Source organism: Dermacentor andersoni, chromosome 3 (genome assembly GCF_023375885.2).
Source record: "Dermacentor andersoni chromosome 3, qqDerAnde1_hic_scaffold, whole genome shotgun sequence".
NCBI lineage: Eukaryota > Metazoa > Arthropoda > Arachnida > Ixodida > Ixodidae > Dermacentor > Dermacentor andersoni.
In genome coordinates this window covers 192,705,260-192,717,360 of record NC_092816.1, presented here as the reverse complement: position 1 = coordinate 192,717,360, position 12,101 = coordinate 192,705,260, and the positions used below count along the sequence as shown (strand labels likewise).

Below are 12,101 nucleotides of genomic sequence, written 5' to 3'. Positions count from 1 at the left end.
TGTGCCGATTTTGTACTGAGTAGAAGCAAGGGCTGAGGATTTATTCAATAAATAAAGGCGCATTGGTGTACTACGCAATTTATTATTTTCTTGGTGCCCTTAATAATTTGACATCTGGTTAATTCCTACATTTTTTGTGGTCCCGTGAAATCTGAATTAATGATGTTTTATTGTAGTGCAGTCATACAATTCTCAGTTTTCACAGTGCAGTTCTTTTTTAATCTGTAACGCATTCCGCAGAACAATTCAGAGTGTCTACCAAGTTGACATTTCCAAATTCTCTGAGTTTTCCAGGTTTTCCCTGAGCACCTTTGCAAAATTGCCTGAATGAGCCAGAACTTTGTTTTGTGTCAACACAGGCTGACACCATGTTGCTCGATGCTGTACGTCACTCTCTAGTAAGCATGTTGAAACAAAAAAATGACTTAATCAAGTTTGAATAGTAAGGAGCAATATCTATTTTATTTAAAAAGAAAACAGAGGGCACAGCAGAAAAAATGGTAAAGCCCAATCCAAATTGAATCGAACATTTTCAAATACGAATGAAAAGGAGATGCATACATACGTAAATATTTTTCAATATGAGCTACTTCTATCAATTGATAGCAAGCTCATCAGTATGAGGCCTCAACTTTGTCACAACTAAGATAGATTCTCTCTCAGCAGCTGGAAAGTTAAGCTCAACTGTCCTGACATACTCTCAGCCCATACACAACATCTCAGTGTTGGGTTTCACTGCTTTAAAGAGTTTATTTTGGCTTGAATGAGGGACACCATGCATCTCGGCGTCAGCCAACACTTCGTCTTTTGAGCTCAAGCTCTTTCAAAGAGGTGGCGGCACGCTTCCGTTCCCGTTAATTCCTCAGTGCATTGTTGTTTCTGTTCTCATCCTCCTTAATTCTGCCACGCGTTCACCCCATGAATCATTTGAAGCATCCTCTTGATTAGTTGTACAGTCAACTTTCGATTTTTCGGACTCCCTAGGGGCCGCAAAAACATCAAAAAAATTGGACAGCCCCCCAAAAAAATGAATGCATGTCTTGAACTGCCCTTAAGGGCTAAAATTGCCACAGGCACGTCCGATAAAGCTTTTAAGGCCTGCTAGTGCACTTATTACTCGTACTGCGACAGGAGACAATGGGTGCACGTGTGTGCAATTAAGGAATACATACTGTGTCTCGTGACAATTGCCCCTTCCCACGCTTGTTATCCTTCACCGCGTAACACTGCTGTACTAAGGCAAAGCTAACTTTCGGAGACTGGCATTACGCAACGCGCTGTGCTCTGCGAGCTTCGAAGTCAATCGCGAAGATTACAAAGGCGGAGTGGGTGCCATTGCTGACATGGGCGAATTCTTTCAACGAAAAACGCAGCACCGCACGGCAAGAGGCTTAATAGCGAATGTAGAAGCGGCTAGGCCTAACGTTGCCGCGGTGGTGGCTACGGCTGCCAGCGGATCTGCGTGCGAGAGCGCCGGCTCGAGGCGGCGAGATAATCAAAATGGCGGCGGTGGTGGCTTTGATTAAAGCCATTTCAGACCTGCAGTCAGGGCAACATACATTGACTATATGGAGTACGTGGTGGTGCCGCAAAGCCGTGCGAATTATCAAGCATGTTCGAAAAATCGTTCGTTAACTATTCTCCGATGACACGGTGTTAATGACGATTCGTTGCAATTCCTCTGTTACTGGAGCCAGCACTAACACGACATTCGTTCCCTTTCAATAAAGTTACAGCTAACATTCCCTGATAAAAGCAGAAATTCCTTGAGTTTTCCCTGAGTATTTCCAGACTATTCAAATTCCCTGAGAATTCCCGGTTTTCCCGCTTGGTAGACACCCTGCAACTACTTCATGAATTACAACTAAAATCTGTGGATGTAACCAAGTCATGTATCCACTCGTGTAAGAGCTGCATTCTTTTTTTAAGGCAAAAGCCTTTCTAGGCTCATGGTGAAGTTTGTGCCAGCAGACCTGACCGCCAGAGTGTCCGCTGAAGTGTCATCACGGCACATGAAGACAGATTAAAGAATTAAAAATGATTGATAGTGCCAGTTAGCGAATGATAACATTATAATAGAGATTGGTAGAGATAAATAATGACTAGTAATGACTAATAATGACCACAAAATGACCAATAAGTCTAACGATGGCTTGTAATGACCACAATTGATTGCAAATGACTAAGAATGCTTACTAGTGAGCAGTAATGACTGATAATGACTTGTAATGACTAGTAATGATTATGAAATCATCAATATGTCTAATGACACCTTGTAATGACTACAATTAATTAGAAATGACTAAAATGCTTAGTAATGACCAGTAATCACTGAAATGACTTGTAATGACTACTAATGACCAATATGTGCAACGACGAATTGTAAAGGATACAATTGATTGTAAATGACTCAAAATGCTTAGTAATGACCAGTAATGACTAATAATGACTGAAACGACTTGTAATGACTACTGGTGGCTATGATACAACTGACATGTCTAACGACGGCTTGTAATGACCACAATTGATTACAAATGACTAAAACTGCTTAGTAGTGAGCAGTAATGATTAATAATGACTGAAATGACTATTAATGACTACTAAATGATCAATATGTCTAATAATAACTTGTAACAACTACAATTCATTAGAAATGATTAAAAATGTTTAGTAATGACCAGTAATGACTTGTAATGACTACTAATGACTATGATATATGGCCAACATGTCGAACGACCGCTTGTAATGACCACAATTGATCACAATTATGACTAAAAATGCTTAGCAGCGAGAAGTAATGGCTAAAAGAAAGAAGAGAAAGGCAAAGAGACGAATGATAAGAGGAGGAAGAGTAAGCTTTTGCCCTTCACCTCGTAAGAGAGATCTTAAGAGACCCTCCAATTTTTTGTCACAATTTTGACGAGGTATGGCCCTTACACGGGACTGATTCTTTTGGCCAAAATGGTGCCAGTGCAGCCGGCGACTTGTTGCACGCCCCAGACCCCGGATGTACCATTGCATCAGAGGTCAATGTGCAGCTCTCGCAATCTAGTAGCAGCACGCTGAAGTACACAGAGCACGAAAATTCCCCGATGCATGCGCATGGCATCAGGGTGCAGAACACGGTTGCTCCTCCATAGGATTTCTTTTTTTTTAATTTGAGCTGCCAAGTTGGGGGTGCAGCCCTTACTTGAGTTAATATGGTACTTGTGCATTTTTTTGCTTCTACTATGTCACGTACTGTGTGCTCGTCACAAGTGTGTGCGGTGTGCTACTTCAGCTAGTCACAAAAATATGTCCCTCCACTCTCTCGGGGGTAAACAAATTCAGGTCAATGACCCTTCTCAACCATTAATTATGCCATAACTTGGGACATAAAAGGGTGAGACCTAATGTCACGCCAAATTACATGGCACATAGCTATATTACTATTTTTAATATGTGATGCACAATTTCGTTTCATACTGTACTTAGCATTGCATGCTACGTACTGTAGTGAACAAAAAGGTATGACATTTTGCATTTGGGTCCAGTGAGATAGGCTGCTTAGAATGTTGGTCCGCATTATGCCAGACTGCTAGCCCAAGGCAGTAGTCTGTTGAACACGCACTGCCATCTTACTTAATTCAGACCTCATAGCCCAAGTAAATGGAAAGTGGAGCTTTTTGTGGGATCCTCAATAAACAAAATGTCATCTATCTCTTTGGTGCAGCCAAAGGGACAAGGTTGGATGACATTCTGTTTGCTGATGGTGCCATAAAGCTCCACTCTCCATTTTGTTTACTTCATGGTGCTTACTGCTGCCTCTTCCAGAGTTTTTGTGCGAGTGGATGCGTGTACACTTTTTCTTTTCTTCTGTCGTCCTCTGATCTCTTGTTATATATTAAACCTGTAATGGCATGCCAAGCCTTTTGCTCGGCTAAACTTGCCACCTATTATTAAGATTTCTCTCACCAGCGAGCATATTTTTTTGCTACTGGTTGATATCATAGTTTCCATTCTTGGAATACACAAGTCATGTGCACAGTGGGTGGGCTATGCGGTGTGAATAAAGTATGATGGCCATGCTTGTTCAAGAAACTATTGACCTAGGCTACCGCTCTGGTATCATGCAGAACCAAAATCCTCAGCAGTTTATCCCACCGAACCCAAATGCAAAATATATTTTTATTCACTTTACAGAAATGCCACCAAGCTACAGTGATGCTACGCTTATTCCTACACTCTAAGAAGAGATAACACCCTTTGGCGTGCCCCTTCTGCCACACAACAATAATCGTCATCTGCCTTGATGCGTTTCCTTTCGTTATCGCTGCGAGCCCGGAACTTTCCGGTAATGAACGGCACGCGCGTTATCAGCATAGAACAGTTTACACCCTTTGGAGTGCCCCTTCTGATAACGCGCGTGCCGTTCGTTACCGGAAAGTTCCGGGCTCGCAGCTATAACGAAAGGAAACGCATCAAGGCAGATGACGATTATTGTTGTGTGGCAGAAGGGGCATGCCAGAGGGTGTAATCTCTTCTTAGAGTGTAGGTGTGTGCGAATACCGAGTAGTAGATTTCAAGTCAAACCAGGAAAAAAAAGTCTTACATCAAATCGAATATCAGAAAATTTAACACAAGGCTTTACGCTTACAAATTTTCTGCCAACGAACACAGTGTTCCACATGCTCAGGAGACTACTCACATTACATAACGAGGATGCTGCTAGCCACGAGTAATTTAGGTACCTAGGAATAAAGATGTACAGTACGGTCTACTCTTATTAAAGGAAAGATGAAATTAGCATGCCAACACTGGTAACAAATCAGTTCGTATAGGAAAGTCTGGAATATATTTTTATCATTAGAATGCCTATTGAATGGAATCAAGTGCTTTTCTCCCTCTGAAGCTGAAGAAATAGAGAGATTATGCTGTCCTAAATACGAATCAAGTTTTGAGTTTAACAGTGGGCCATATTGTGCTTAAGAGCAATCTCCTATTGCTTAGAAAGCTTTGCTTTTCAGTTTCCTTCCAGAAAACAGAAGGGTTTCTCTATCTTTATGGCAAGTGATTTTTGTGGGTTAACGTCAGTTCATTAAGGCCAATCTGCATGACAGACAAAAGCGGGGACTGCACATCACGTGACTTGGCACTGCTCTGTGGGGTCATCGGTGACGCACGGGTCGACTGCAGTCGGCATTGTCAGTAAAGAGCAGGTGCCTTTTGTCTTTAGCATTGTTTGCTGCCTGTCATAGATTCCCAAATCAGGAGACCCTTGGCAAGTTCATGCAACATGACCCCCTTCCCCCTTTTTTTCCAGTTCCCTCTGCCCGCGTTGCGTTTCGATCGGTTCCATCGTACTAGTCGAACCTCGTACCAAAAGATGTAATGCCATGTAGCGCTGCGCATGTCAAGGCACTGACCACGGCCAGGTCTATCACCATATATTCGAAAAACCAAGTATTGAAAAAGCCGAATTGTAGATATTTCATTTGCCAGTAGAATTATTTGAATGTTATCTATTTAATTCGAAATCAAATATTCGAGTATTTGCACACTCCTACTTAGTACATTTAATACAAGTGTATCCCTTTCAACATATTTTTGTGCCATCTGTCTCTATTTTCACTTGGCCTAGAGTCTTGCTCTTGTCAGTAAGCCTGCTTTCTAAGTTGAAAGCATAACACAAGGCTTTAAATTCTTGTACCAGTATTCTACAGAATTATATAGTGGCTACAATGGTGTTTGATCAAGTTATGGAGGCATGCCCTGTGACAAGTCTTAATGCAGGTGTGACTGCCTTCAGCTTCGCACAGCTTTCTCTGTTAACTTAAAATAAGATCCACTGCTGGATTTTGCGTGTGTGTAAGTAGGCTGCGCTGCAACTTCCACTGATGTCCTCCGCAGCCATCACCTTCCAAGCGCATTGTTCCCCCGGTGGAACCACTGCTCACCTCTCGCCACCAACACTGGTGGCTGTGGAGAAAATGTTGCAGCCAGGTGGGGCTTTTCCTGCAGCCGCCAGGTAGCAGTGCAGGGCAAGTATAAGTGGCAAGGATTCGAGCGCGTCCAGCAGCGCCGCCCTGGAGTCCGGTGCAAGCTGCACTGCACAGTGCCCCAGCGCAGGCAGCAGCGCCCTCTGCTGGGCATCCCACACATCTTCCTGGCATCCTTGGGCCACCATAGTCAGCAGCTCACACAAGGCACCCCTGGCACCAGGAGGCAGCTCAGAGCCGTCATCACCTAGGAGGGACTCGACACCCTGCATGCCCCAGCAAAACCTACTGAACTAAATATCTTGTTTAAGACAACCACTAAACAACAAACATCATAACGAGAGCTTTGTATTATGCATCAAACGAGCTTTCCTCCGCTGAGGACAGGTCCACATGGGTATCTATGATTTGCCGAAAATCAACAGGAATCCAAAGAAAGCCAATGAAAATTAAACACAGCTCAATTGTTCATCAAACAATAGAGCAAATGCAAACTTTTTGCTTGCCTCGCATATGGGATTGCATGCAGGCCACACAGAGCAGCTCCAGAAAGGGAAACCTCGTCATTCACCTGACTGTAACACGAATATCTGCAGCGAACAACAATACTAAGTACCCAGTGGAGAGAAAAAGCTTGCACATCCACAGCAGGTTTACACATGTGGCCAAACAAACAAATATGAAATGCAAATCTTGGTAGAAAATGCACCAAAAAAAGATTACACAAAAATGTAAGTGACAAGATAGCTGCCACTAACAGCTTTTCATTAGTGGCACCTGCCCTGTGCCAACAACGAGTCTTAGTGATGAAATTCAAAGGTTGCACTAACTGCATGTGTAGGAGGAATAAAATTTGGCTTTTCTTCTAAATTAAGTTTGATTCTTCAGACTGCTTGGCCCTTTTGGCCATTTTTGGGCCTGAAAAATCAGTCCGTGACTGTATCATGCCTGCGCCAAAGCGCGAGAGCAAAATGCCATGACTAGTCATCCAAAGTAAATTAAAGTATATTCCAGCGCACAACATCTACAGGCTTGGAGTGATGCCCGACTTTGGCAAAAGATGCCGAGAGCGAGGGGACAAAGTCACTAGAAAAAGAAACAGTTTAGGTGACTTTGCTGCTACCAATCTCACCTGCTTCAGGTACTATGTATACTGAATAAACTTGCACTAAACAAGTGCCATATTTTGGGGCTTGTAACCTGCACCAAAAATTTTAAAAATTTAGCAGTAAAGCAGGGGTGCAGGTTATGTGTGACTTCCACCTTAAAGGAGCCCTAAGCGGCCCACGGGCTTGGTGAAAAAACACAGCCTGTGGATAGGATATGCTGCTGTGAACACCTCAGCCAAATTTTTGCAGTCGTGTGGGGCACATGGATCCTGCAGGCGGAGCGCAAGGACACCTTCCTCTCGAATGCTCTATCTTTAACATAAGAATGCTCTTGACTGTTTTCTGGGCGCTTTATTTCATAACACAGCAGATTCCCATACGCAGCTGCTACAGTCGAAACTGGGTATATCAAACCCTGATATCACAAATTATTGTGTATAACAAACAGCTGTAAAAGCCCCCTGAAGAATTTGTACCAAATTTTTAATGTTATATATTGAATTATTGATATATTGAACTATTTCGCAATACCCCTCGAGCTCGATATATCCGGGTTCGACTGTATTGGCCAATAGCCAACATCAATCAAGAAGGGCGTTTGGATCAGTGCGCTTCTTCCTAGTGTTACTGCGTATACTTATTGATGCAGTTTGATAAATAGGCTGAAGTAAGTGAAAATCTGCTTTAGAATTTCGATAATAATTACATACTTCCAGAAGAAGCTGACAGTTGTCTGCTCCCACACTGCTGTGGCCACCCACAGAGGAATTAAACATTTATCACCCTGCTTATCAGTGTCATAGCCGTTCGGGCTCGCTAATTTTTGACTAGCTTTGAACACTGAACTAGCCTACTGTCCGTCAATCAAGCTGGTGCAGGACAAAGCCAGTCCGCACCACATAGCACAACCGGAAAGGAGCATATGAGCACGAGTGGGCACTGTAGTCCCATCATGCACAAAGCAAACGCTGCAGTTGCATGCAGCTGCGGTCTGCTACACAGCATAGATACCGTGGCTGCTGTGAGGTGCTGCGACGAGTCCACTGGGTGAATGCACTGCAGCTCACTGAGGATAACCGCGTTTGGCGCGTCGTAGGCACCAAAACTGGAAATAATGACGTCTATGTCAACATCCAAAATAAAGTTTGAACTGCGTGCCATGGTGACGTTAAGTAGACGGAGCATTGTGGGCACAACCCGCACTGCCGTAGCCTTCACAGTGCAGATCATTAAGAAGGAGCGAAAGCACTGCGAACAGTATGTGTTACTGCCAACAACTCCTCTTCTCCTGAATGCATTGAAGAGCTTTTTGCAGCAGAGTATTTCTGAAATTGTCTAACTTCAACTGCATTTCTCGACTTCAATAAAAAGTGGTTCAGCGCCCCTTTACAAGTGTGGCTTCATGGCAGTGACGCATGCGCTGCCGTGAAGCCACACTTCAAGGCGAGGTTTTCCACCATTCAAAGTTTTGTTATCTTCTAAATCTAGGGAACCCCACTCTCTCCCCACCCCTGTGTCTTGATTGCAATTTGGGCTTGTGGACTGCGTATCATGTGAGCGTTTCACCTGTTCCCGCGGCGCTCCCTTAGTTCGTGCAAAGTGCTTCATGATATGGTGGAGAGCCAAATCACTGTTAGGATTTTCGGCTCAGTTGCATTTGCTCAGTTGCCGTCACCCATGCGAGGGCTGCGCCATCCATGTTGTGTGAATGGTAGCTGCGAAGTGATCCAATTTTCATCACATGTCATGTGAGTGATTAGTCTAGCTGCGATCACGTTCGTCGTGTGAATCCAGTTTTATCAGCATTTCCTAAGATGGGGGGAACAGTGCAGCTGGCCAAAGATATGATGTGGATGAGAAATCCATCCACAAGCGTAAACTGTTTATTGCAAAGGTTTGGGTGTTGTATGCAGTTATTTCCACGGGTTATACACCTTGATGTTTTCTTTTGCAGGCTGTTGTAATTAGAGACGTGGGTTATATGCGGAAAAATACAGTATCCTCTTCTGGTACCCCGCATCTTGCACTCTCACAAAACGGTGACACAAATTCCAAAGTTATTTTTTGCATGCATTTTTTTTTGTAGTCTTGAGCAGCCTTCTGTTTCGACACCTTTAAATATAATTTTCATAAAATCTGATGCAATAATCAAATTCGTCAAGTTTATCAAATTTAGGGAATATTCGGGAGACCTGAAAAAAAATGTATGCTATAGTTAACCCTTCATGATACAGGGTGTTCCAGCTAACCTTAGCCAGAGTTTTTAAATATGTGAATGCCATATAGCTCGACAGCACCAAGGTAACATTATTTGCCATCACTTGGAGATACTCACATTGCTTTTTTCATTCTGCCTAAATATATAATTAGTCTTCATTAATTAATCAACTTCTCAAATATTATAATTAGATGAAAAATGTCACTGAGAAAATTGTAGAGCAACGTGAAAAACTCCTGATACAGCTTTCTGTTGCTCAATATGGGCTACATAAAAGTGTTTTTCCGAGCGTGAAAGAAGCCAGAAAATACACACAAAATTGATGCACGACTGGTCGCTGCAGACACAAGCAAAAATATGCAGAAAAATCAGCAAGAAAGCTTCGTTTTAAGGGGAGATGAGGGTCATGAAAACTTTTTATTTTTCAACATATGTTGCTTAAAATTTATGTGCAGATACATTGTAGAATGCTGCTTTCAATTATCTCACTTGGAAGAAAAGATATGACAGAATACAATAGTCGCAATTAGGTCATTTCTTATGGGCTTTTGTAGTAATCTTTCATTAAAATTAGGTGTTTTAAAGAATATGCAAACATTTCCAAAGGCCCACTGCACACCCTAAAGCTAAGCAAATACCAATAAAGTAATTGCAATTATCACAAATAAATACAAAAGCTAGGAAGAAAAGAACAATGACAGTAATTAGCCTACATTTGATACAATTAATAATCTACCACATTTAAGAAGAAACGGAAACCTTTAGGATGTAGCTGCGATACTAATAAAAGAATGATACCTAGTTGACTGAAAGCAGTTGATGCAAACATTATCAAAACTTCCGTAAGGTAACAAAAGCACTTCACGAAAAAATGAGAGTTGAGAAAATTGCATTTAAATTTTTACTGCCACTACCTCTTTTGTCTATTGAACATATGGAAAACCTTTAGGCTCTAGCATGTTGCCCAGGTGTTGCTGAGGACAAGAGCACCAAATTTCCTGAAATCGGTTCATGAAAACTTTATCAAACTTTCATAAGGCTTTCATCTGGATGTGTTTTAAGAAAAAGCACATCCAGAAAGTCACTTTCAAGTTTTCACTTTCAAGCGTCGCCCGTTAAACGAAACTGCTGCTTAAACGGAACACCAGCCTCATGATTGTTTGGTTTTGTATTCATGCAATGCTCTTGGAAACATGAAACTTTCAGGACACATCTAATCTTGTGTGCTGCTTACAAATATGGAATTAGGTTTTTTTCTAAAGTCAATAAAAAAAAGTAGTTACAATTTTTCTTGTGTTAAAATTTGGCATGTGACTTGCAAAAAATATACTGCAACAGGATAGCTAAAAATAAGCAGGTATGTTCCTCGACGTTCAAATACTGCAAGTTAGCACTTGGATGTTTGTATCTACTTTAGCCAAACTTCTGAAATCCTAAGTTGCATGCAGCGTTAAAATATGAATTCTTACTAGTGATTTCTGCAGGATTTCAAAATATTTCAGTGTCCCAAGACACTACATCATAGTTTTGTGCACTCTCTGACTCGCCTGCATTCCGGGAAAAAAAGGAATGACGATAATTTAATGAGTAGAGGGGACACAGTTCCGATCCCAAAATTTGAGACTTTAAAAAAGCTATACTGGAGAAAAACAAGAAAAAAAACTAGAAAGGAAACTAGGAAATATAAATTTCAAGCTTCACAACGGGGAAATAATAATTACAATATAATGAAAAATGCAAAATTTTGTCTGCTGATGTTTACATTAGACACATATATAGGCTCCTACAGAACCTGGAATGCACCAGCACGAACCCGCGTACGCACAAGAAGCACGTAAATAGGCATCGGCACATCGTCTGCGGCCTCCAAAGTAAACCTACATGTGGGGATAGAGTGCAATGGTTAGCTTCGCCGGCTATGTTATTGCCGATGCGGTATGAGCTTGCGCGACACAGCGACTTATCTCCGGTGCAATCTTGTCGGCTCGTCTGAACCTTGGGATAACCGCCTTTTCTTTCTTGCCGTAGGAAGCAGAGACGACTTGCACTCCGCTTTTCGCAGACACGTGTTCAGTTTCAAACTTTTTTTTTAGTGAGAGTCGATTTGCCGTTTACGTTCGTAATACGATGAACAAAGAAATGGCGTATCAGCGGTTTTCGAAGCAATCCACTGCCAGACCTAGCAAACAAGCTCGTCTGCTAGGCCTAGTTGCCATAGCAACAGCCAATCAGAAGGTGTCTCTCAGCGCTTTGGCGTACTGAGCCAAAAAGAGTGCCGCGTGCATCGCGAGCTTTGTCAGACTGGCCCATGATTGTTTCACGTTCGCGCTTTTTCTATGTGGCTGTCGTCGGTGAGGATCAGGGGAACTGAAAGGCGGAACTTTGAGCTTTCGAACTATACCAAGATGGTGATGCTCAGCGGCGGGAAAGATGATAAATAGCTCCGTGAACTCAGCTGTTTTGGCGCGATTTTGGGGTTGTTTCTTGCCGTCTGCGCCGACGAAATAATTTTTTTGGACACTTAGGGTGCGTGTCGGGGCAAATCATTTTGATACAGTGTAGATCAGGCATTACAGATGCTTAAACAAGTAGTTTCGAGAAGTCGTTTTTTTTTTTTTTTTCAAGATTTTCGGCTTTTAAGACCCCCGTGTCCCCCCTTAAATCCATACCTGAAACAAGTGCAGGTTTCATGGTCAGTAGATGAGAATTTCGAAAGCTGCCATAAATTCCGAGTGAATAAAAAAAAGGGGGGGGGGTCATTTGTTATAGAACGTCAATATCATGACATACCTTTGC

General features: G+C 42.3%; 1 protein-coding gene across 4 annotated transcripts in view; it reads right to left on the bottom strand.

Annotated features, from left to right (window-relative positions):
* LOC126524404 (focadhesin) overlaps window positions 1–12,101 on the bottom strand; it is a 392,101-nt gene that overhangs the window by 28,214 nt on the left and 351,786 nt on the right. For all 4 annotated transcript variants that reach the window (XM_050172727.3, XM_050172728.3, XM_055067287.2 and 1 more), the window contains one exon: window positions 5,937–6,244. In XM_050172727.3, the coding sequence (XP_050028684.1) occupies window positions 5,937–6,244 (308 nt within the window). The remainder of the gene's footprint in view (window positions 1–5,936; window positions 6,245–12,101) is intronic.